The sequence below is a fragment of the Artemia sp. Qi Xiang Cuo genome, chromosome 8 (genome assembly GCF_049724085.1).
Source record: "Artemia sp. Qi Xiang Cuo chromosome 8, ASM4972408v1, whole genome shotgun sequence".
Taxonomy (NCBI): domain Eukaryota; kingdom Metazoa; phylum Arthropoda; class Branchiopoda; order Anostraca; family Artemiidae; genus Artemia; species Artemia sp. Qi Xiang Cuo.
The window spans coordinates 7,401,334-7,428,646 of NC_142801.1; the positions used below are offsets into that span (position 1 = coordinate 7,401,334).

A 27,313-nucleotide genomic window follows, 5' to 3' on the forward strand; every position below is an offset into this window, starting at 1 on the left:
CAACACACATAACCACCCATGAAAACAGACATAAATGTGAGAAAGTTCCTGTTTTTCAAATTCTCACTGACAAAAACCATAAAACATCCATAATTTGATGTTGACATCCGAGAAAAACATCATATAAATCGAACAACACACATAACCATCCATGAAAACATCCATGAATGTGAGAAAATTCATGTTTTTTCATGTGAGAAAATTCCTATTTTTTCATTCTCACTGAGAAAACCATAAAACAGACATGAATTGCTGATGGCATCCATAAATATGACAAAGTTCCTTTTCTTCAAATTCTCACTGACAAAAACCATTAAACATCCATGAAAAACATCAAATAAATCGACCAACACACATAACCATCCAAGAAAACATACATAAATGTGACAAAATTCCTGTTTTTTCATTCTCATTGACAAAAACCATAAACCACGTGGTTCTCGTGCTCATATATGGTGTTAAAAAAAGTTGTAGGTGGCAGCAGGGGTGAGGGGTCGGGCTGGTACCCCCAATTCTACTGAAGAAGGGTTTCAACTTATGTCACTGGGGCATATAAGGTTCTTTTAGAAGAGGTGGTCGTATAAACTTTGGAGAAACTCAAATGATTAGAAAGTGAAAGTTCTAATTCATCTTTTATAAGTCAAAAGTGATCGGTTGGCGACTAACCCTCTCTCCCTCCTAACCTTCTTTCCCCCAAATGTGTCCAATCTAATTTTTATATAGCCATTGAGTTCAAAATAGACCAAAGATAATATAGCAAGCACCCCCGGAATAAACAGCCCCCCCCCCCCGCCAAAAAAATCCGGGGGCAAGGGTGGGAAAATGTGCCCGGGGGGCATATAAGGTTTTTATGGAAGTAATGGTTGTATAAACTTCAGAAGGAGGGATTATTCGATTGTAAATCAAAATTTCTAGTCTCCCTCTTAAGAGTCAAAAGTGGTTGGCAGGCAGCTAAGCCCCCCTCACTTTGAATTTCCAACCAAATGAGCCTTTTTTGAAGCTTCTACGAACACGCCTTCAATAAAAAACCTTGTATATACCCAGGCAATAACTTACAACCCTTGCCGTAAGGGTTGTGGGGGACTGTCTTCCTCAAAAAGATAATTTCTATCTGGAAATCAACTGCGCTGAACAAAATGGCTATCTCAACATTTTGATTGGATGTGTTTTGGGAAATGGTGGGCGTGGATGGGGTGTAAGTCGCCTTCCAATCACTTTCGACTATTAAAAAGGGCACAAGCCACTCCAATTTCCAATTGAATGAGCGCTTTTCGAAGTTTCTACGACAACTCCTTCGATACGAAGTGCCCGGCTCTAAAGGAAAAAATTAATATTTATTACATTTCGTTCTTATATGCCCCCTTGGCATAACTTAAAACCCTGAGGGTTGTGGGGGAGTGTCCTCCCCTTTACTTAGTTCCCGTTTCTTGTCTCGTTCTCGAGTATCCCCATTCTTCACTTAGGCAGCGCGATCGCGCTGCCTATAATTTAAACAACAACTTTCTATTAAACCTTATATGTTCCCAGGGCATAACTTACAACCCTTGGACTGAGGGCTCTGATGGGGTTATCATCCTCAAAGACCTAATTTCCAGAACATTCAACTACGTTGAACAAAATGAATGTCTCAAAATTTTTATTGGATTTGTTTTGCAAAATGGTTGGCGTGAGAGGGGCGTTAGTTGCTATCCAATCATTTTCAATTATTAAAAAAGGCACTACCAATTTCAATTTCCAATTCAATGAACATGATAAACATTTGGGGAGAGGGGGGCTCAAACCCTCTAACCCCCCTCCCTGGATACAGCCTTGATAAGAACATTCCCTGAAAGTTTCAATTCCATACCATTAGCCTTAAATAATATCATTTTTATAAAATTCTGAAAACGGCCTATGACAGCTTTGTCTCTCACTGAGTCTATCCGTCTTGGCTTTTTCTCCAATTAGCCATAGCTCTTCACTTTTACGTGAAAATCCAATAGATTGATTTTAAATTAGTAGTCGGAGCAATAATGCTAGTAGTATTAGAAGTAGCAGCAGCAGTACTAGTAGTAGTAAGTATGCACAGATTATCCCCGATAGTTTCACCTTAATATCTTTAACCTCACTAGAAATAGTATTCGCATCGTTGTTAAGAGTAGCAATAGTGGAAACATGAACGTAGTGCCTTTTGATTAGTTAAATATCCCTTGGGTAATTGCTATTTAAACAAAACACACCCAAGAAGTGAATTTAGGTTAATGGTAATGAAATACAACCTTTATATAAGCTTTAGTTGATACAATAAGTTGCACATACTGCTTTTAATGCCCCAGAATTTTCAGCTGGATATGGTAAGCTATTCCAAAAATACTGCTGATACGCCTTTTGACAATCTGTATGCACATAGTATGTTTTAATTCAGCTCAAATCTCCATTCAACATTTCTTCAAATGTTCACTTTAAAAGCCACAGCCTTCATGGTACTCGCTACAGAAGAAGTAGTTTTGGTGGCAGTTGTTGTAGAAGCAGCAGTAGCATTATGTTTAGTGGTAGTAGTATTAGTAGTATTAGTATTAGTAGTAGTAGTAGTAGTAACATCATTCAAATACTGCCTTTTTGGTCAATTTATAATCTCCCTTATTATTTTCTGAAAGTTCTAAATTAATATACTCAGTCATTTGAATGATGAGTTACGCCCTTTCGACAATCCGTATGCACGAGCTCGTGTTTTTATTTAGCTGAACAATCCGTTCAACAATCTATGAAAGTTTCACCTGAATGCCCTTCATCTTTTTGAGAACTAAAAGTCAAATATACACACCTCTCTCAATGGCAAATGCTATATTTAAATAATGGGCAAACTACATAAGCTTACAGCCCTTGCCCTGAGGGCTGGGGGGAGGGTTGAAATCCCCAAAAATATAGCTACTAGACTTTTCAGCTATGCTGAAAAAAAAAATTGTTAAATCACAATTTTGATTGAGTATATTTGTAGTATTGATGGGCGTGGGGAGAGGGGATTGCCCTCCAATTTCTTTTGACTCTTCTAAAAGGCTCTAAAACTATGAATTTCCAATCGAATGAGCTCCTCTCGAAGTTTTGACGATATTCTATACACAGACAAAAAATTGTGTCCACTTTCCTCTTTACTTGACCAGAACTATTGCGTGGCCAATGATTTTACGTCATATATTTCCATCACCCCACCTGCCCAAATCTTAAAAATTTGAGCCAGTAAAAAAGTAGCGCCACGAACCATTATTTTTTTAACTCAAATTTTTCATTCGACTGGCTCAAAATACTGGAGGAGGGGCTTACTACTTCCCTCATATGTGATTTTGAGCCAGTCGAATGAAAAATTTGAGTTAAAAAAATAATGGTTCGTGGCGCTACTTTTTTACTGGCTCAAATTTTTAAGATTTGGGCAGGTGGGGTGATGGAAATATATGACGTAAAATCATTGGCCACGCAATAGTTCTGGTCAAGTAAAGAGGAAAGTGGACACAATTTTTTGTCTGTGTATAGAATATCGTCAAAACTTCGAGAGGAGCTCATTCGATTGGAAATTCATAGTTTTAGAGCCTTTTAGAAGAGTCAAAAGAAATTGGAGGGCAATCCCTCTCTCCCCACGCCCATCAATACTACAAATATACTCAATCAAAATTGTGATTTAACAATTTTTTTTTTCAGCATAGCTGAAAAGTCTAGTAGCTATGTTTTTGGGGATTTCAACCCTCCCCCAGCCCTCAGGGCAAGGGCTGTAAGCTTATGTAGTTTGCCCATTATTTAAATATAGCATTTGCCATTGAGAGAGGTGTGTATATTTGACTTTTAGTTCTCAAAAAGATGAAGGGCATTCAGGTGAAACTTTCATAGATTGTTGAACGGATTGTTCAGCTAAATAAAAACACGAGCTCGTGCATACGGATTGTCGAAAGGGCGTAACTCATCATTCAAATGACTGAGTATATTAATTTAGAACTTTCAGAAAATAATAAGGGAGATTATAAATTGACCAAAAAGGCAGTATTTGAATGATGTTACTACTACTACTACTACTAATACTAATACTACTAATACTACTACCACTAAACATAATACTACTGCTGCTTCTACAACAACTGCCACCAAAACTACTTCTTCTGTAGCGAGTACCATGAAGGCTGTGGCTTTTAAAGTGAACATTTGAAGAAATGTCGAATGGAGATTTGAGCTGAATTAAAACATACTATGTGCATACAGATTGTCAAAAGGCGTATCAGCAGTATTTTTGGAATAGCTTACCATATCCAGCTGAAAATTCTGGGGCATTAAAAGCAGTATGTGCAACTTATTGTATCAACTAAAGCTTATATAAAGGTTGTATTTCATTACCATTAACCTAAATTCACTTCTTGGGTGTGTTTTGTTTAAATAGCAATTACCCAAGGGATATTGAACTAATCAAAAGGCACAACGTTCATGTTTCCACTATTGCTACTCTTAACAACGATGCGAATACTATTTCTAGTGAGGTTAAAGATATTAAGGTGAAACTATCGGGGATAATCTGTGCATACTTACTACTACTAGTACTGCTGCTGCTACTTCTAATACTACTAGCATTATTGCTCCGACTACTAATTTAAAATCAATCTATTGGATTTTCACGTAAAAGTGAAGAGCTATGGCTAATTGGAGAAAAAGCCAAGACGGATAGACTCAGTGAGAGACAAAGCTGTCATAGGCCGTTTTCAGAATTTTATAAAAATGATATTATTTAAGGCTAATGGTATGGAATTGAAACTTTCAGGGAATGTTCTTATCAAGGCTGTATCCAGGGAGGGGGGTTAGAGGGTTTGAGCCCCCCTCTCCCCAAATGTTTATCATGTTCATTGAATTGGAAATTGAAATTGGTAGTGCCTTTTTTAATAATTGAAAATGATTGGATAGCGACTAACGCCCCTCTCACGCCAACCATTTTGCAAAACAAATCCAATAAAAATTTTGAGACATTCATTTTGTTCAACGTAGTTGAATGTTCTGGAAATTAGGTCTTTGAGGATGATAACCCCGTCAGAGCCCTCAGTCCAAGGGTTGTAAGTTATGCCCTGGGAACATATAAGGTTTAATAGAAAGTTGTTGTTTAAATTATAGGCAGCGCGATCGCGCTGCCTAAGTGAAGAATGGGGATACTCGAGAACGAGACAAGAAACGGGAACTAAGTAAAGGGGAGGACACTCCCCCACAACCCTCAGGGTTTTAAGTTATGCCAATGGGGCATATAAGAACCAAATGTAATAAATATTAATTTTTTCCTTTAGAGCAGGGCCCTTCGTATCGAAGAAGTTGTCGTAGAAACTTCGAAAAGGGCTCATTTAATTGAAAATTGGAGTGCCCTTTGCCGATTTTAATTATTGAAAGTGATTGGAAGGCAAGTAACACCTCTTCCACGCCCAATATTCCCCGAAACACATTCAACCAAAATTTTGAGACAGCCATTTTGTTCAGCGTAGTTGATTTCAAAATAGAAATTATGTTTTTGACGAGGAGAGTCCCCCACAACCCTTAGGGCAAGGGTTGTAAGTTATTGCCTGGGTATATACAAGGTTTTTTATTGAAGGCGTGTTCGTAGAAGCTTCAAAAAAGGCTCATTTGGTTGGAAATTCAAAGTGAGGGGGGCTTAGCTGCCTGCCAACCACTTTTGACTCTTAAGAGGGAGACTAGAAATTTTGATTTACAATCGAATAATCCCTCCTTCCAAAGTTTATACAACCATTACTTCCATAAAAACCTTATATGCCCCCCTGGCACCTTTTCCCACCCTGGCCCCCGGATTTTTTGGGAGGGGGGGGGGGGCTGTTGATGCCGGGGGTGCTTGCTATATTATCTTTGGTCTATTTTGAACTCAATGGCTATATAAAAATTAGATTGGACACATTTGGGGGAAAGAAGGTTAGGAGGGAGAGAGGGTTAGTCGCCAACCGATCACTTTTGACTTATAAAAGATGAATTAGAACTTTCACTTTCTAATCATTTGAGTTTCTCCAAAGTTTATACGACCACCTCTTCTAAAAGAACCTTATATGCCCCAGTGACATAAGTTGAAACCCTTCTTCTCGCTGTGGGGGGGGGGGGTTATGTTGAAAACGAAAGTTTTTGTTATCTTATCGTTGGACTATTTCAAACAAACTGACTAGCTCAAAATTTTCATTTGATACATATGGGGAAAAGTCTGTGTTTGTGTAAGGGGGGTGGGTAAATAGTCTCTGTTAACTTTTGACTCATAAAAAGGTTACTAGAACTTTCAGTTTCCTATCAAATGAGCCACTGGAACGGAAATTAAACGTTCCAATGCCCTTTTCAAGTGACCCAATAAATTATAGGTCAGCTAGACCCTCATCCCACGCTCATTTTTTCCCAAAGTCACCGGATCAAAATTTAGAGATAGCCATTTTGTTCAGTATAACCGAAAAACATAGCAACTATATCTTTGAGGACGATTTAATCCCCTATAATCACCGGGAGAACGGCTGCAGGTTATGAACTTTGCCCATTGTTTATATTATAGCATTGGTTATCGGGAAGTATACATACGTTTTCAGGGGGAATAATTCTGGTGGAGAGGGTGGAGGAAAGGGATTACGTGGAAGGACCTTTCTATAGAGGAATTTTCCATGGGGGAAGAGCATTCCCATAGAATTCTTCATTGAAGCATTATGGAGCAGTATTTAAAAATAGTCAGAAATTAAACAAAAAAAAACAAGTTTGTTCAACTAAATGTAAGGAGCAACAATAAAACTTAAAACGAACAGAAACTGTTGCATATAGAAAGGGGGTTGCCCCTCCTCAATACCTCGCTCTTCATGCTAAAGTATTTCTAGTACTTTCAAAAGAGCTATTTATTCTAATTAACGACCTTTGTGATTCAGGGGCAATTCTTAAGGAATTAGAACAAAATTTGAAATTCAGCGTAAAGACCGAGGTATTGACAAGGAGGAGAACCCCCTCATATACTTAATGCTCTAAAGCTTGACTTTTTGACCCAATTTGTTAAAACAGACTAATCAAACACGAGGATTGTTGAACTCGATTGAGAAACATTTTTAAACAACTTAAAAACTTTAGCCCAAAAATCAAGTCGATACCATGAACGTTTAGATTATGCGTCATAAATTCTTTATCGGCTTTGTAATATATAATTTGGAATAACAGGTTGAATATTCTAAAATCCTTAACTTTCTTCATTCTCTTTCTTGTCCTAATATCCCTTTGGTTGCTCAGTTTTGCATCTGGGGAGAATTTTCAAGCTGTGAATCTTTAGGGAAAATTTTCCGAGTGGGTTTTTTCGGGGAGAATTTTCTGGATGAAATTATCCACGGGGAAAATTTTCTAGTGGGTATACACCAGACCCTGATTAAAAGATGTAGACTTTCTATACGCTCCATGGTTAGTTATAAATGGTTAACAAGAGAACCCGAGACTTATATATATTTAAATTAATCCGACAGTTTTTTGCCCTTCTCACGCAAGTCAAAAATGCAGTATATTTTGCTAATATATGGATCAGAGAACCACAGAAGGATACCAGTGAAGACTTTGCATATTCCATTAAAATTGACCCATGTGACGTAATCAAACAAGAACGAGAAAAAGTAATTAAGCAGAATCAAAACATTTTGGCAATATCTAAATATTTTAATTAAACTTTTTATTTTAGATATTTAAATATCTAAATTTATACGGTATTTAAATTTTGGTAATTTCTTCCTCAGTACAAAAAAAAACAAAAAAAAACATTTTAGTTTCCTCAGAACCTAATGAACCAAATGAATGAAGAAAAATTAGTCCAATATTAGAGACCATTCAATCATTGGATTTGCCGTTAACTCTTTCTCAAGTGAATAATTCAACATGTTCTACAAAATTGAAACAACTGATTGATCTTCTTTTGAAAAAAGAAGGATTACAGGTTACATCTCTTTACTTTAAATGTTGATAAATAGGGTAGTGCTTATGAAAATATTCGGACTATTTTTGTCTAAAGTGAGGTCTTAACATATTTTTTTTTTCGATTTCGTCCCTACAGGACTGTGGTATACCATTTACCGTGGAAACTAAGGTTACTTCAGGAAAAGAAATGACATGGAAATTCAAAAGCGTGAAAGTTTGAGGAAGAAACAACTTAATATAATAATTTTTATTTTGTGTTACCCCTCCATGTTTTTGAATACCATGTTCATTTTGTTATTTTCGCTCCGGCAACTTTAGTTACCTTATTTATGGGATCAAACACGAAAAATAAGAAAGATATTTTTCATATCAAACTTATTTAGTGCATATTCAATCAAATTTTAGTTAGGAAAATAATTTATATGGAGAATGGCTAGAAACTACATATCTGGAATAAAAGGACTCTAAACACGGATTATGTATATGTGTAACAGCAATCAATACGAAGTGTTGTATATTGCACTTTATGTTGAAAAATTATGATCCTCACCATCCAAGGCCATTCAGCGGGCTGAGATTCCACTCCACCAACAATTGTAGGTTGCACCAGCATTCTGCCTGCTCTGTATCCACAAACGTTAGTTTGTGTTTGACGTTTAAGTCTTTTCTGAAGTTGTAACACCGGCTCAGTATCTTCAAAATAGAAATTTTCAGATCGAACTGACCTGAATGAAGGATCAAATACTGTTTTTGCACTTGCAATAGTGCAACAAGTTCCACGTGTCTGTAAAATAAAAAAGAATTAGCCTAGAGGTATATATGGGACCAGATTGAAAAATATTTCAGGTAAAAAATCACTTTTGGAGGGTCTCATCACATCCTTGGGAAAGTTGTCAAATCTCAACTCCCCCTTTTTTGAGCTAAGTTAAAATGGCCTGTATTTATAATAACTTAAATCTATAGTTAACCGTGCCTATCATGAAATAGTCTGGAGTACTTTGGATTGAGTTTCGCGGCTTTATACCTCAGCACAAAACTGACCCTCAATAGCCAGAGCACATACTTGCTACTTCACTTTGCATCAGAAGGTCCAAAAGGGCCCACGTGTCCTGCAACATTCCCTTCTCTTCTTCAAAGCCAAAAAACATTTTCTTCATGAATATAACCGCTTCAGTTATATTGTTTATTTTAGCATGAAAACTTTTTTATGATTATTTGATAAGAATTCAATTTGCGTCTTAATTGAAGTAATTGTGTATGGAAGCATCCTTGGAAATGGAAATCATTTTATAAATGTCTTTTGTAGAAATAGAAATCTAATTTAATTTTTTTTTACATATAACAACACAGAACTCTTTTCATGAAGGATGTTGAAATGCATTATTTAAACACACTTCAAATAAAACAAAATAAAACGTGAAATGACTTTCACTAGAATGCTGGAGTAAGAGCCCTCTGTATTCTAGGGTTACTACTAGATTTGTGTCAGTTTTTTTTTTAACACCTATGTAGGAAAATAAATGAATAAGTCATGAATAAGTCTTTGATTCGTCTAAGATCTCCATTTCAATCTACCTTTGATTTCTTATTGAAGGAAATATTGAGACAAATTTTATCATAAAACTATGCCTGATCCATGACTTTGACTGAGTTTTTAGTTCCTTATACTTCTTTAGTCAAAAAACTTTTGAAACAAATTCTAACTCTCCTACAACTGATTATGGCAACTGCTACAAACAAAAATTAATATGCAAAAAAAAATTCCCCACAAAAAAGAATTCCTAGGTAAAGTCAAAGGAATATTGAGACTTGAAATGAACAGAAATAAATGTTAATAACTAAATAAAACCTAAGAAAACTGAAATGAAAACGATTAATCTTGTCAATTATAAAAATGGCATATATTTTTTTCAATAAATAAATGAGACCTAGAAGAAACAGAAATTAAAACTAAAAATCCAGTCAAACTCAAAATAAGCAAAAATTATCTCAAACAGAAGTGTGTTTACCCCACCTTAAAAAAACTATAATGGCTAGAATGTCATTTGTGCATTGCTAAAAGCAAAATATATTTTAAAAGGTTTTATAATTATAAAATGAAAATTTTTAAGATGCTCAAATTTCTAGAAACCTCTTTTTTGAATTGCATTGTAAATTCAAACAATTCCCTTAAAATAATTGTATTTCTCTTTGTTTTATTAATAAAGAAAAAGGTTCTCTAATGGAAATAAAAGTAGAAACTTAAAAAGATTTAAACCATAGCTTCTCAGCCTTTTAAAACTGGTTCAATTATTTTTTGCAAAAAAAAAACGTAAATTCGTTTTTCATCTTCTCCTAAAATAGATATACATTTTCTTTTTTTCTTCTTTTTTTTCATTGTATCAGGAGAAAGAAACAGCAGAAGGTAAAAATTGTTTACTTTGGTATTATGTTGTTGCAACGTTTATCTTCAGATCTTATTAGCAAAGCTTAGCAGCTTTTCAATTTATAATCGCTGAACTAGTGTTGTTGCACCAGAAAAATAGCACTGAAACTTTTCTTTTCTATCAAAATGTGCCATGGTCCCACTGTTTTAGCTAAAGTTGTGCGAAACCATTTTAGGGCCAGCAATCCTCCAGATAAATAATTTGGTTTTTTGTTTTGTCACCAGTTTGTTTTTTATTTGAGTTGAAATTGATTTTTTTTTTACTAATTACAAGTTCATCATTAATTTCATTTTTTTTATTAAGTCTAATATCTGTTTCTGTTAACTTTTAGTTCTTTTTTCATTATAGTTGCCAGTGTTTTTTTTTCTCATGCTCAAGACATAGCTTCGCTCTTTATTTTTGTTAAAATAAACTTGTTTTTTTTTATTCAATCTCTGTTCGTCCTTGATTCGTTTCTGTTAAAATGAATAAGAAAGAGAGGAAACTAAAAAATATCTCGAAGGTAATTTTGAATGGATTATTCCACGCCACTTAAGTTATGTTTTTGAGGAGGGTTTAGTTGCAGCTGAATATGATTATAATTTTGTTGGGTGTTGTTTGGAGGTTCGTTGGTTTTAGGGTCCGGTAAATTGAGCTCTAATTTTGTTTTTTTTTTTTTTTTTTTTTTTTTTTTTCTCTCTCTCTTTTTTTGGTTTCTTGGTTTTTCGATTTATTAGGAGGGTTTTCTCCCGCACAAGTATGCTTCAGGGAATCGATGATGTATATATTTTTTTTTTTAAATAAACCCAGTGTTACTTAATGACTGAGTAGTCCATGATATTATTTGAAGGCCCTAGTTTAAAAAGCAATTAGTATTAAACCTCCACTAAAGGCTGAAAAGAAAAGAAAATTAAAATCTACGTATCTACTCAAAAGAAAATTTATGAATGCATATATTTTTTTAGTTGTCTTGTAAGAAAAGAGTAAGTGGGAGGGGGAGGGGTTGGTGGCCACCCTCAGATAACTTTTGAGTTTAGAAAGGGCGAAAGACCCTCTAATATTTTAACAATGAGCACTTTGTATAATTTACAGTTCTAGCCCCAAGGTTCTCGGAGAAATTGTACACCTTTAATTTATTATTATTTGGCTTGACTATCTAAAAATTTTATTTATATACATTGGGGGAAAATGCATGAGAGAGGAATGGTTATATTTCGATCACTTTTAGCTCTTAATATAGGCACTAGAGTTTTTGAAATTCAATCAAGGAGCCCCCTCCAAGGTTTACACGACCACCCTTTCCCTAAAAACCTCATATGTTAACAAACAGTAACAAGCATAACTTATAGCCCTTACCTCGAGGACTAGGTGGACCGGATTATCAAACCCAGAACCATAGAAAAAGGGAACCAAAACTTTCGATTTCAAATTGAACGAGCCCCCTCCAAATTTTATGTGACCACCCCTTCCGTACAAGCTTATATGTTAACAATGGGCCACTTGCATAGCTTTGCAGCCCTTGCCAAGGGGGGCTGTGGGTGGTCTTATCAGCCCAGGAGCCCTAGTTATTTGCCCATTGAATTATATTGAACATTACGGATATCTTAAAATTTTCACCGGATATATTTGGGGAAAATAGGGTTTGAGGGGGTGGAAGTGGGCTAGCTGTCCTCTGACCACTTTTGGACCTTAAAAAGGCACTAGAACTTCCCATTTCCAACCGAATGAGCTCCCTTCGAAGTTTAAACGATCATCCATTTCAGAAAAGCTTTATATGCCCTTAGGATATAATTTACAACCCTTCCCCTGGGCTCAGGGTTTTTTTTTAGTCATCCTTGGAGACCTTGCTATTAATTATTAAAAATTAAGGAGACCTTGCTATTAAAAATTATTATCTTAATATTTTGATTATATATATCTGGAGAAATGATGGTCGTGGGAGTTGATTGCCCTCCAATCACTTTTGACTCTTAAAAAGGGCACTAACACTTTCAATTTCCAAGCGAGTGTGCTCCTTCCAAAGTTTCTGTGACAATTATTTCTATACAACGTGTATTGGTAAAAAAAAAGTAAATAATGTATTGCCATTTTGCTCTTTACTTATGCAGCGCTGGTGTGCTGCCTGTGATATCTCTACCTACAGAAAAATCTTAATTAGAAGCAAAACAACTTACAAAAGTCTTGGACTGCTTATCAAAATAGTTGCAATTCTGACTCCCTTCCATAATTGTTTCTCCAAGAGCTTTCTTGTTCAAACGTTTGATGTATGGATAACATTGATCAATGTCCATGCATTTTCCAAATGCCCCATCTTTATTCCAGCAACGATTTCCCGGGGTAATGATACTGGGAATACTATCTCGTGACTCTTCAGGATTTTTAATTTGTGCCGTTGCAGCTTACAAAAGTAATTTGGATTACATATAGAATTATGCACAGTAAAGCTATAAAGATGAACTTTAATACAATGATACTAAATGATATCAAACGACTCATAGTGGGGATTCCTAAAGTTGAACTTTAAGGCATGAATTTTTAAGGAAACAACTACCTCTTCCAGCCCCTTTTTTATTGTTATTATTCCCTAGTAGTTTGAACAAAGAGTTTTTAATGTGCTTAAAACAAGGCTAAAATAAACATGAGATTTTAATACCTATTATAGAACAACTTTCGGAAACGAGACACAGTTTAAAAAAAAGTTATTTTCTCACTGCAGTAACTACTAGTGATGTCAACCACGGATGTATAGTTATATACTATTATATGTGCCGTCTATATGATTAGTACATTGACGTCAATATGCAATTAAATTTTTTTAAAAGTTTTTTTTAACTGAAAGTAAAAAAAGTCTTTTTTTTACCCCTCGCATCGCCTCGCTCTTAACGCTAAAGTTTTTTATAGTTTTAAAAATACTATCATAGGCAGCGCAATAGCGCTGCCTAAGTAAGTAAAGAACGATGTTGGCACAATGTAGACCTAATAATTTTTTTTCATACCCGGGCACTTCGTATCGAAGAAGTTGTCGTAGATACTTCGAAAAGGGCTCATTTGATTGGAAATTGGGGTGGCTTAGTGCCCTTATTACTAGTCTAAAGTGATTGGAGGGCAACTACCCCCTCCCCACGCCAATCATTCCCCCAAACACATCTGATCAAAATTTTGAGATGGCTATTTTTTTCAGCGTTGTTGTTTTACACATAGAAATGATGTGTTTGAGGAGGAGCCTTCAGGGCAAGGGTTGTAAGTTATGCCCTGGGGACATATGAGGTTTTTATAGAAGGTGTTGTCGTAGAAACTTCAAAAAGGATCATTCGATTGGAAATTCAAAGGGCTAGTGCCTTTTTTAATAGTCAAAAGCTATTGGAGGGCAACTTGCCCCCCCCCCACGCCCATTCTTCCCCCAAACACATCCAATCAAGATTTTGAGATAGCCATTTAATTCAGCGTAGTTAATTTCCAGATAGAAAATATGTTTTGGAGGAGGACACTCCCCCACAGCCCTCGAGAGTCATTCTAGGGTTGATGTATCATCGAAGGTTGTATCCGCCCAGTGCAATGTTTGTATTTTGATGTTAAATAAAATGAACTGAACTGAACTGAACTGAACTGAACTGTTAGCACAATGTATTATTTATTACTTTTTTCCTTCTGGGTTGGGCACCTCGTATCGAAGAAGTTCTCGTTGAAACTTCGAAAAGGGCTCATTCAATTAGAAACTGGAGTGGCTTGTGCCCTTTTTAATAGTCAAAAGTGATTGGAAGGCAACTGACACCCCTTCCATGCCCACAATTTCCCGAAACAGATCCAATCAAAATTTTGAGATAGCCGTTTTTTACAGCGTAGTTGATTTCCACATAGAAATTATATTTTTGAGGAGGACACTCCCCCACAGCCTTCGGAGCAAGAGTTGTAAGTTATGCCCTGGGCACATATAAGCTTTTTATAGAAGGTGTTGTCGTAGAAATCAAAAAGCCTCATTTGATTAGAAATTCCAAGGTCTAGTGCCCATTTTAACAGTCGAAAGTGATGGGCAACTAACCGCCCTCTCACGCCTACATTTTCCCCAAACACATCCAATCAAAATTTTAAGATAGCCATTTGATTCAACGTAGTTTTAAGTTCTGCAAATTAGGTCTCTGAGGATAACAACCCCCTGTCAGCCCTCAGGGCATGGGTTGTAAGTTATTCCCTGGGGGCAAATAAGGTTTATGTAGAACGCGTTGTCGTAAAAACTTCAAAAAGGGCTCATTCGATTATAAATTGAAATGGCTAGTGCTCTTCTTAATAGCCGAAAGTAATTGGAAGCCAACTAACACCCCTTCCACGCCCACCATTTCCCCAAACACATCCAATCAACATTTTGAGATAGCCATTTTGTTCCACGCAGTTTAAAGTTAAGTAAATTATACCTTTGAGCAGAACACTCCCCCCCCCATAGTCTTCAGGGAAAGGTTAATAAGTCATGCCCTGGGGGCATATAAGTTTTTATTGAAATGTTTGTCATAGAAACTTGAAAAAGGGCTCATTTTATTAGAAATTCAAAGGTCTAGTGCCCTTTTTAATAGTCGAAAGTGATTTGAGGGCAACTAACCCCCCTCTTTCGCCCACCTTTTCCCAAACACATCCAATTAAAATTTTTAGATAGCTGTTTGTTCAGCGTTGTTGATTACCAGATAGAAATTATTTTTTTGAGGAGGACACACCCTCACAGCCCTCTGGGCAAGGGTTGTAAGTAATACCCAGGGGACATATAAGGTTTTTATAGAACACGTTGTCGTAGAAACTTCAAAAAAGGCTCATTGGATTGGAAATTGAAATGGCTAGTGCCATTTATAATAGTAGAAAGTGATTGGAAGGCAACATACACCCCTTGCACGGCCACCATTTCTCTTAACATATCCAATCAAAATTTTGAGATAGCCATTTTGTTCCACGCACTTTAAAGTTCAGGAAATTATAACTTTGAAGAGGACATCCCCCCACAGTCTTTAGGGCAAGGGTTATAAATTATACCCTGGGAGCATATAAGGTTTTTATTGAAACCTTCGTCATAGAAACTTGAAAAAGGGCTCATTCGATTTTAAATTCAAAGGGCTAGTGCCCTTTTTAATAGTCGAAAGTGATTTGATGGCAACTATCCCCCCTTTCACGCTCACCTGTTCCCCAAACACATCGAATCAAAATTTTTAGATAGCCATTTTATTCAAAGTAGTTGAAAGTCTTGGATATTAGGTCTTTGAGAATGACAACCCCCCACAGCCCTCAAGGCAAGGGTTGTAAGTTATGGCCTTGGGGCATATAATGTTTCTACAGAACGCGTCGTCATAAAAACTTCAAAAAGAGCTAATTCGATTGGAAATTGAAATGGCTATTGCCCTTATTAATTGTCGAAAATGATTGGAAGGCAACTAACACCCCTTCCACACCCACCATTTCCCCAAAAACATCTAATCGAAATTTTGAGATTGATATTTTTTCCAAGCAGTTTAAGGTTCAGGAAACAATACCTTTGATTAGAACACTCCCCCCACGGTCTTCAGGGAAATTGTTATAAGTTATGCCCTAGGGGCACATAAGTTTTTATTGAAATCTTTGTCGTAAAAACTTGAAGAGGGGCTCATTCGACTGGAAATTCAAAGGGCTAGTGCCCTTTTTAATTGTCTCGAAAGTTATTTGATGGCAACTAACCCCCCTCTCTATATCCCACCTTCTCCCCAGACACATCGAATCAAAATTTTTAGATAGTCATTTTATTCAACGTAGTTCAAAATTTTGGAAACTAGGCCTATAAGGATGACAACGCCTCCATCCCCACAGCTCTCAGGATAAGGGTCGTAAGTAATGCCCTTGGGACATATAAGGTTTTATAGAAAGCGATGTTGTAGAAACTTCAAAAAGGGCTCATTCAATTGGAAATTGAACTCACATACAAAATGATGAGGCTTATCGTCTGAATACTATCAAGTCTGCATCAATCAAACTGTTCTTGGTAACGAACTATATAGTAAGAGCGACTCGTCTCAATAGCAACCGAAACTCAAAATTTGGAATTTTGATATCAATAGACACATCCAAAAATCAGATTTTAAATATATAATTTTCATCAAGTTTAATTATACCCATAAAATTGCATTAAAAGACAATCATTGAGATGTGTATCCTGTTGGAACCCTTGGTCCCAGTTTTGTCAGATAAATGTCCCTCCCAGATTCGTTTCTTTTGGCCCGTTAATTATTTTCCTTCCTTAAGTAATAAATATTAATTTTCCTATTATTTTTGACGCCATTTTGGGTCCTCTTAACTGGGTACGTGCTTAATAGACCACGAGGGAAAAAATTGCGCAGTTAGGGAGATTGGCCAGTAAATTAGGAAGTCCTAGGATTGGCTGGAAAGATTCTTTACCACCCTCGTAACCCTCTCGCAGCACGCGGTTAGTGGGCTGGGAGGAAAAGTGCATTTTTTAGTCATTTCTTTGTATACTGCTTGAGTGTTAATACAGTAAGATTTTTTTATGTAATCTCTTACCTTTTCAGTTTAGGTCGAAACTAAAGGGTTAGTTAGAAAATCTTATCGGTAAACTTTGGCTTTAAATGTGGCCATAGTCCATCCGATCACGTTAGTATACGGAACCGTTGGAGTAACCGCGGAAATCCCACTAATTTGGGGCCGACAAGGGGTTCTCCCCTTTGAGTAAGTGGTATAGCAACCTTTTTGCGCCATTTTTGCCTTTAAAAGTGGTGACCCCGCACGATAAACCTCCAATATATCCCATAGAGTACGTATCTCTATATAGTTGCACTATATTTCTAATGAAAAAATTCAAATTTTTATTTTAGTCTTCAGTTCAGAATCGCTAAGGTTATTATGTAAACTGCAAAAATAATTAGGCTATGATGTCTAACCAATAATACTAATTTTTTATTTAAACTAGAAAAATATATGAAAATTTTTATGTTAGTTTTGTTTTTGTCTTAACATGAAAGACTATATTTTGTGATATAATAACAATTCTGGGCTGCAGTGGTAGCTAGCAACCTAGTAAGAGACTATCAGGTCCAATTTTAGGGAATATAATAACCCATAACTCCGAAAAATAGAGTCAAATCAAAAAAAATCAAACAGTTCGTGGTAACAAAGTGTACAGTAAGAGCGACTCGCCTCAATAGTAACCGAAACTCTAAGAAAAAGAATTTTAAGGTCGAGAGAAACATCAAAAGAATCGAATTTTTATGCTGATTTTAAAAAGACAAGTTTCATCAAGTTTACTCATATACATCAAAAGTCTCAATAAGAGAAATTTTGCCCTATTTTCAAAAATAGGGTAAACACCCCTTAAAACTCATAGAATCACAATGAAAACCACACCATATGATTCAACGTATCAGAGAACATTACTGTAGAAGTTTCAAATTCTTATGTGCAAACACGTGGAATTTTGTATTTTGCCAGAAGAAAGATCACGGATGAGTGTTTATTTGCCTTTTTTCCATGGGGTGATCGTATCGACCCAGAGCTCTTAGAATTTTACGACAGGGCTTATTTGAACCGAAATTAAAAGTTCTAGTGCCTTTTTTAATCAAAAAACAAAAAAAAATCACTTTTCACAAAAAATTTAAGCAATCATAGCCATGAATGAAGTAATAAGTGACTTAACGTAAGATCTAACGCCGACTGTGTACTAATAATCATATGTGACGTAATGATTGACGTGACGTAAAAATTGAAAAAATCAATTTTTGTTTTATTTTAGTTTTACTTCATTGTCGATAAAGTTATAAACTGCAAAAATGCTTATGGTATCTGAGCATTGATTTTAATCTTGTAATTTAAACTGGAAAAATACGGGAAAATTTTAAAATTAGCTTTATTTTTTCTTTCAGCGGAGGACCTCCTTATTATTTTTCAGTGGCATAGAAAAAAAAGGAGGAAAAAAGAAAAAGTGTCACAACTTCTGATGCGAAAAAGTGATTTTCAGTGTTACTCAGGATGATGGAAAATGTTTCTTTTAAGTAGAGTTTTCGGCATTGATGATGCCATTCTTGCAGTTGTCATTTTGAATCGGTTTCATTTTCAGAAGTATAAGGCTATTTTTAAAATTCCCATATTTTTTTTAGGAATGAAATTTTACCGTTAAGATTAATCAAAATGCCAGTCACTATTTTGGAATCAGCTTCAAATGAAGATTTTTCCTCACTTGACAATTTTTATTTTGTTTATATATTTTCGGTTACTTTGGGTTTGTTCTTTGCTAGGTCACGGCTCATGTCGCAAACGTAAAAAAACTAAACAGATTTTAATACACTAGCTTGTGGCTCAAATATGAAAATTCAGATTAGAAAAACCATAACTTCATTATGCATCCATTGCGTCATTAACCATAACATAACGTAATTGCTTTTTGCTGACAAAATTATATCAAATGAACAAGTTTTTAAAATGAAAAGTAGCAAAATTATCTAAGTCTTATGCAACTTCTTAAGCACAAAGTCGAAATGTTAGCTAATGACCTGGTAAATAACGAGAACAATAGAAATAGAAGTCATTTATCTGCGTTGAGATTATCAGTATATACATAATCTATACATAAATCTTCAAAATGACTGACCCACGAGTAGAAAACAGACAACATTATTGCCATGAATGTCGCAGAGGGTTCTGTCTAAATATGACAGACAGAAACCCTGAGGATATCAAATGCCCTTCTTGTTTAACAAGCTTTGTGGAAGAAATACCAATGCCTCGTTATGCTCATCAGCTTAATGATAGGGTATATATTAACAGACTAGTGCACCGAAGTGTTTCACCCGAAATGTCCACGTCAAATCTAGAAAATTCATTGAATCAATTATTCCAACTTGTACCACGACTACGTACAGCAGCAAACTACGTGCAACCACTTGAAACATCGACGCCAGATAGAACAGGTTCCGTGGAAGAACAAGCAATGCCTCACCATGCTCCTCAGCTCAATGAAAGGGTATATTCTTACATACAAATGCGGCAAATTACTCCACGCGAAACACTAGCACAAAATATGGAAAACACATTAAGATCCATCTTAGAAAATTTTACAGCTGAAACTTTGTTAACTAGAGAGGGTTTGAACTTACCAGGAAGCTCGCAAGACTATTCGTTGGGAAATCAAGATCTAAACAGAATTATTGCAGAGCTCTTCAATCAAGTAGAGGAGAGGGGGCCCCCTCCAATGCCCAAAGACCAAATTCAAAATCTTGAAACAGTCAAAATTGCAGAGAGCGAAGACCTCCATTGTTCTGTTTGTTTTGAATCCTATAAACTTCAAGAAAGTGTGAAAAAACTTCCATGCAATCATTTATTCCATAATGATTGTATTGTACCTTGGCTAGAACTTCACGGCACTTGTCCAGTGTGCCGCATGTCATTTGTTGAAGAAGAGGAAACAAATGCATGTAATGAATCAAGCTCATTATCAAATTCAAATAGTAGTACAGAAGAAGGTAGTAACCAAGAATGTGATAATGAATTGTCGAGATCCAATCCAAGTCCGGACTGGGGCTTAGATTGAGGCTGACTGTGGTTGATCGGTTAAACAAATAGATCTTGAGAGTGCATGTATTGTTGACGTATTTATTGCTGTATGATGTAAAGAAGTTACATGGGAAATTCCGTCTTATTTATTTGATTAATTAAAGATGCTTTTTCCACAAAATAAGTTTTTCAAAGAAAAGTAAAGAACTCTATTAAACCACAAACAAGCAAAAATAAAATCAAATATTCTACCGAGCGTGAAATTACCACTAATCAGCATCGATAAATAAATAAAACCCAAACGAACAGAAATTACAATAAATAACCGAGTCAAACTCAAAAAGAGCAGAAATTAACATAAATGTTTTTACTTTCATAACTTTAATAAATAAAGTAATATTAACATTTTGATTGCTAAATATCAGTATAGGTATATTAAGCTGATAATTCACATTCATTTGTATTTTTTCAGTAAAGTGCAAATTATGTTCTGGCCTTGGGAAAGCATAGGGGTTTTGAGCCCTATTCATGTTAATTTCCGCTCGTTTTGAGTTTGACTCGGGTATTTATTGTAATTTCTGTTCGTTTTGGGTATCATTTGTTTATCGATGCTGATTTGTGGTAGTTTCACGCTCGGTAGATTATTTTATTTTATTTTTTACTCATTTTTAGTTTAATGGAGTTCTTTACTTTTCTTTGAAAAACTTATTTTGTGGTAAAAGTTTTTTAATTAATTATGAGAAAGAGTCAAACTTTCAAATACTCCTTACTTACAGTTCGTGGTAACGAACTGTAAGTAAGGAGCGACCCGGCTCAATGGTAACTGAAACTGTAGAAAACGGAATTTTGATACAAAAAGATACATCAAAAGAATTAGATTTTAATGCTGATTTCAAATATATAAGCTATTTATTCTAAATAACGGCCTTTGTGATTAAGGGGTCATTTTTAAAGAATTGGACCAAAATTCAAAGTTCAGCTTAAAGATCGAGGTATTGACTCGGGGGCGAGCCCCCTAATATATGTATTAAAAATATATGAACATTTTGGCGTGTTTCAGTATCGTTTTGGCCTCTGTTCAATGCAGTGCGATTCATTCCAATTTGGATATATTTAACCCATACCGTAATTGCAGCGAAAGAGACTGTCAATAAGCGATTTGTTGTTCTTCTTGTGTTTTGTTAAGTAGGGAATTGTTTTAGTGAGAAAAAAAGAAAGGGGTAAAAAGGGAAAAAGAGGAAGAAAAAAAAGGGGGAAGGAAGGAAAGGAAGAGAAGGGAAAAAAGGGGATTTTTTTTTTTTTTTTTTTTTTTTTTTAAGGGATATGTAATATGGGGAAGGCAACAGTGAGTTTCAGTTTTAGAGCAGTACCAGAAAATATAGCCCAAGAGATTTTAGAGCTGGATATACATCGATGGCTAAAATCTCTAAACCTGAAAACTGGAAATGTGCGAGCGATAGATTCTGATGATTTTAGAAAGCTTGGCATAGTCCGTGTCACGCTGGCGTCCCCCATTATTGCAGATACAATGTGCGAACAATGGAAAGAAGAAGACCTAAAATTTAATTTCAATAACGAAATATATTCTGTTACGTGCGACAGAGTAGGGAAAAGACCACTTGTGGCTACTCTGAGGCGCCTAACGGGCGAGGCAACAGAGCAGGATATCGCAGCGGTCCTTGCAGGCTATGGAGAAGTTTTAAATATCCGGAGGAAAAAATACGAAGGAATAAGACTAATTGAAGTTTTCAATGGCCGAGCCACAGCTTTGATGAATATAACAAAAGATATTCCTCCATCAATCATGTGGAAAAATGAGAAAATATTCGTTCGTTACGAAACGCAACCCAAATTGTGCTTTATCTGCCATGAGGCTAGCCACGAAGCTGAGCACTGCCCAAAACAAAGAAAAACTCGAACTGGATCAGTGGTTTGGAACCAAGAGAACAGTAGATCATTAACAGATCATCCCAATTTCCCCCCATTACCACCGAACCCCACAAATCACCAAAAGCAGCAAAACTTGCAAAGATTCACTCCAGTTGTTTAAAAAATACCTGATTTTCGAACTCCAGAGATTCAAAAGTTTACCCCGTCACAGGCAGTAGATATGGTCCTACAAGATGTAGGAAACTTAACCAACGAACAGACCACAAACCAAACAGAAAAAAACCCGGAAAGTACAGAAAACAGGATAGCGGAGCCTAAAGGGGAAGTAACTAAAGAGAAACCAAAAAGAGAAATCCAAAGACCGATAGCAAAAAGAAAAGGCACAGAAAAGACTGAATGCGGGGCATCAGGCTTTCCTGCCCCAGAAAAGAAAACGGAAACTCCCAAAAGACAACTAAGCAATTTTTCACTAATAGAAGAAAGTGAGAAGCCTAAAAAGAAAAAAGGGGCAAATATACCTGCAAAGAAATGAACTTGAACATAGGAACATTGAACTTAAATGATTTAAAGCAGTTGAAGCGGCAAGAAATGTTTTTAGATTACCCTAAAGAGATCATGCTGGGACGTCCTACCCCTACAAGAACTACACACTCCGAAAATAAAGAACTTAAAAAATTTACCATAAATACTTTTCACCGCAGGCACAACACATGACATTGGCTTCTTTCTAAAAGAAGAATCAAAAGTTAATCCAGAGGATTTTGCATACGAGGAAGATGGTAAAATATGTTCTATGAAACTTAGTGGAATGACCCTTGTAAATGTACACATGCCATCAGGCACCAATAATGCAAACGAGAGAGTTTTTGTAACTGAAACAATACTACCACAGTACACACCATTAAATGGAAAAATAGTCTTACTGGGAGATTTTAACTGTGTATTAAGAGAAGACAACATTTTGGCAAGAAATAAGAAAATTGCATGTAGACATATAAATGAAACGCTTAAAAAATGTATTCAGACTTACAGTTTACTAGATGTATGGATAGAAAAAAATAATAGCATATCTCTTACAAGAGTGGGAAGTCGCAGCGCAAGCCGTATTGACAGAATTTATGTAACATCCGGAATGGAAAAATTAATTAGTCAAGTGATACACGAACATGTAACTTTTTCTGATCACTATGCTGTGCGAATGATTATTGGAAAACAAACAAAAGATCAATTAATGAAGCTTGTTTTTTGGAAGCTACACCCAGACTCGCTTAAAGATAAGTGGGTAAGGAATCAAATCAAAGGAAAAATCCTGTATTTTATGTAAAAAGAAAAAAAATCAAACCTTCACGTAAATAAGTGTCTTAATATGAAAAGGGAGAGAGAAAATTACAAAAAAAAACTGTAAAGGAAAAGTAAAGCAGAAGTCCTGACACATGAGCGTCACTTGAAAAGAGTTCTGATATAACATAAAGTGGAAATAGAGGAAAATACAAACAACACAATTATCGAGTATCAGGAAATTAAAAATGAACTAAAAAAACTGGAAAATGAGCGTTTTGAACATTGGAAAAAAAAACAATCGACTAAGCGAAATCTATGAAGGGAAGCAAATTAGTCTAGCAATGATCCAGAAAGCGAAAATAAAAAGAGAAGGAAATATACTGAAAAGGTTGAAACAAGATGATGGAAAAAAAATCGAAGAAGAGACACAAATCCGTGTGTAAGTCCGGGACTATTACCAAAAGAAATATAAAAGAAAAAAGAATCTGGGCATTGGAGGTTTTTTTTTACAAGGTTTCTGCGTCACTAATAAAGTAGCCGACCATGAAAATGAACTTTTATGTGAGAATATCACGGAACAGGAACTAAAACAAGCTGTGAAAGAAACAAAGAGCGGGAAAGCCCCAGGAAAGGATGGCCTCGGATATCAGTTTTACAAACTCTTTTATAGTGAAATATGTGAAACGCTTTTAGGGGTGATGAATGAAATGATAAAAAAAGGAGCAGACAAAACCCCAAACACTAGCAGTGATTACTTTGGTCCCAAAAAAAGGAGACCCAGAGAAACTGGAAAATTGGAGACCGATTTTGCTACTGCCCAGCGATACTCGATTAGTTTCAAAAATATTGACTTATCGTCTAAAGAAGATTATTGGGGAGATATTAGGAGAGACTCAATACTGTGGGATAAGAGGCCGGAAAATACAGCATATACTTAGAATACTGAGAGATCTATTCCTTGAAAAAGAAGAAGAGCTTTTAAAACGTGAGCTTTCGTGGGTTTTAATCTGCATAGATTTAATTAAAGCATATGACTCGGTAGAGACAGAAATATTATGGATTTTGATGAAAGAGAAATTTTCTTTTTGTAAAGAGTTTTTAAATTTTTTTAAGAACTTATATATAAATGCTACAGGCCAGATTGTTTTGAATGGAGAAAACAAGAGACCATGCCCCTTTGAAACTAGTTTAACACAAGGAGACCCGCGCTCGAAGTATCTTTTTGAGATATACCTTGATCCTTTAATACAATATATTGAAACACATATTGCAAGTATACCCATTCTTGAGGCAAATGTACTCAAGTCAGCGGCTTATGTTGACGACGCATCTTTTTAAGCAAATGGATCTCAAGATGTACTGGAAGTAACTCGAGCCCCGAGATGGTATGAACAACATTATAAGTTAAAGATCCACAAGAAAAAGAGCAACATGCTACCTCTAAGTGATAATGAAAAATGGAAAAAGTGCTTGGAAATTTTGTCTTGGTTACCAGTTGTGACGGCAACGAAAATACTTGGAGTTAATATTAGCACAGAGGGACATATGTGGCAGAAGGCACGGTGTAAAAAAGTAGCAGAAATTCAGTACATGCTATATGGCAATGAAAAAAATCGTTCTTTAACAGTATTCCAAAGAGCAACATACATCAATATGTATTGCATCCACCGACTCCTTTATCTTGCACCCATAACCCCCCTCCCGGATTCCCTGGCGACAGAAATTGAGAAACATATATGGAAGTTTGTATGGCATGGTAAGGTTGAAAAACTAAACAGGGGAATGCTCTATCAACCTAAAGATAAAGGTGGAAATGGAATTTTGGATTTTCGGTCAGCCTGCAAGAACCTCCTAATAAGAAATACCATTGACTCCCTAAATGGAGGAAATCATTCTATTTTAACAAGAGAGTGGCTAATAAAAGCACTGAATGAAGATTTTCCAGAAACAAAGATCCTAATGTATGCACGAAACATTTTTAAAGTTATACAACAGGCAAAAGAAACTGGCCTGTTAGAAGTAGAGGAAAAAATGAAAAAACATGAAATTGGAAATTTGCTGAAATTGACAGAAAATGAACCAATTTATCATGTTATAGGAAAAAGAATCTTTTTTAAATTTTGAAACAGCTTTTAGCAACTTCTACGCCTTCCCATGGAAACAAGGGTGAGAGAAGTTATGTTTATGATAATACATAGGATTATGCCATCTAGAGATAGAATTGCACATTTTATTAGAACTGAAAACCCAAGGCGTTACCTCTGTTCAGAGGTGGTACTAGATGGACTATCTCATGAATTTTTGGAGTGTGAGAGAAATGAAAATATTTTTAATTTTGTTTTTGAGATAGTAAGAAATTTAGGTGTGAGTATAGAAAGTGAGGAGGATAAAAAAAGGATTATAAAGTTAGATATAAGGGAAAAAATGGAGGATAAAAAGAAAAAAATGGTGTGTTTTACAGTAGGAAATTTATGCCGGTATGTATGGAGTAGAAGAAAAAGGAACGAAAAAATAAATGTCGATATTTTTAAAAAGTTTTTGGATAAAGAAGTAGATTTTTTGATAATAAGTAATAGATTTGAGAAATATTTTGAAATGAATATTTATTAAATTATGTTCTATATATTTTAATTTTTTTTTTTTTTTTGGAATTTGAGCAGTTGAAAAGGGTTTTTAGAAAATGAGGAAATAAAGGAAAAAAATAAAAATGAAAAACTTTGTCTAAGTGTTGAGGGTATGTTTGTGTAAGATGATGTTCAGACAAAGTTTTTTATTTGGGCGTTTTTGAGGTAAGAGAGAGTAATTTGGGAGGATGGGATTATAAGGTATACAGAGGGATTTTGGAGGCAAATTAAAGTATTTTCTTGGAGTTTGATAGTTGGTGCCACCGTGGAAGGGGTTCCCTATACCGGAAGGGCACCCTGCAAAGCGGCTACTCAGATGTTGTATTAATGTTGGTTAATTGGTTGTAGAATGCCCGCCCCCAAATGAAATCTGTAAAGTATTAACTGCTAAGATTTATAGTTTAATTTTTTTTATAATTTAAAGTTAAAAAAATTTTTAGGTTTTTTTTTTATTTTTTTTTTAGTGTAGGTGGTAAATAAATTTTGTTATAAGTTTCGGAATTAATGAATTTATTACCACTGAGAGGAGAGGAGGTGGGTTTAATAAAAAAAAAAAAAAAAAAAAAAAAAAAAAAAATATGAACATAGAAGTTTGTTACGTAAGTTAATTCGTTAGTTACGTATATTTATTAATAATAAAAACGTTCGTAAATAAAATTAAAAAAGTTTCGAGAAATCCATTTAACCAAATAAAAGTAAAATTAATACGCAAATTTTGTTTTAATTATGCATGTACAGGGAGCCAAAATCAAAACCTGCATTAATTCAAAAATGTTCAAAAATTAAATAAAAAAAACAAGTTTTTTTTTAACTGAAAGTAAGGAACGACGTTAAAACTTAAAACGAACAGAAATTATTCCGTGCATGAAAGGGGCTGTCCCCTCCTCAACAACTCGCTCTTTACGCTAAATTTTGACTTTCTCCCATCTCTTATTTTTAAAACAATAAAAAACTTTAGCGTAAAGAGCGAGGCGTTGAGGAGGGGACAGTCCCTTTTCATATACGGAATAATTTCTGTTCATTTTAAGTTTGAACGTCTTCCCTTACTTTCAGTTAAAAAAAACTTGTTTTTTTATTTAATTTTTAGCTTAAAGAGCGAGGTGTTGAGGAGGGACAGTCCCTTTCTTATAAGGAATAATTACTGTTTGTTTTAAGTTTTAGTATCGCTCCTTACTTTAATCGAATGAAGAGTGTTTTTGAATGAATGCAGGTTTTGAATTTGGCACACCGTATATGAATAATTAAAGCAAATCTTGCCTATTAATTTTACTTTTTTTGTCTAAATGGTTTTCTCGAAATTTGATGGGACAATTTTGAGGAAAAAAGGGAAGGAGGAGTGGGCCTAGTTGCCCTCCAATATTTTTGTTCCTTAAAAGGGCAATAGAACTTTTATTTTTAATTACGAACGTTTTGATTAGTAATAAATATACGTCACGTACGAATTAACTTACATACCCAACTTCTATATTCGTATATTTCTATTACATGTATTAGGAGTTCGCCCCCTAGTCAATACCTCGCTCTTTACGCTATTAAATAAAAAAACAAAATTTTTAAACTGAAAGTAAGGAGCGACATTAAAACTTAAAACAAACAGAAATTATTCCGTATATGAAAGGGGCTGTACCCTCCTCATTGCCTCGTTCTTTACGCTAAAGTTTTTTATTGTTTTAAAAAATAAAGTTGTGAGAC

General features: G+C 35.3%; 2 protein-coding genes across 2 annotated transcripts in view; one reads left to right on the plus strand and one right to left on the minus strand.

Annotated features, from left to right (window-relative positions):
* The window catches only part of LOC148949112 (putative inactive serine protease 43), a 58,057-nt gene extending 41,018 nt beyond the window's left edge, over positions 1–17,039 (minus strand). Inside the window, exons 1-3 of the mRNA XM_089092631.1 lie at positions 17,027–17,039; positions 12,494–12,717; positions 8,419–8,698 (exon numbers count right to left, since the gene is read on the minus strand). Coding sequence (XP_088948757.1) covers positions 8,419–8,698; positions 12,494–12,717; positions 17,027–17,039 — 517 coding nt within the window. The remainder of the gene's footprint in view (positions 1–8,418; positions 8,699–12,493; positions 12,718–17,026) is intronic.
* Positions 17,040–18,984: 1,945 nt separating this feature from the next.
* On the plus strand, positions 18,985–19,863 carry LOC148949113 (uncharacterized). Its single transcript, XM_089092632.1, has one exon. The coding sequence runs from the start codon at positions 18,985–18,987 to the stop codon at positions 19,861–19,863; it is 879 nt and encodes a 292-aa protein (XP_088948758.1).
* Positions 19,864–27,313: the final 7,450 nt, after the last annotated feature.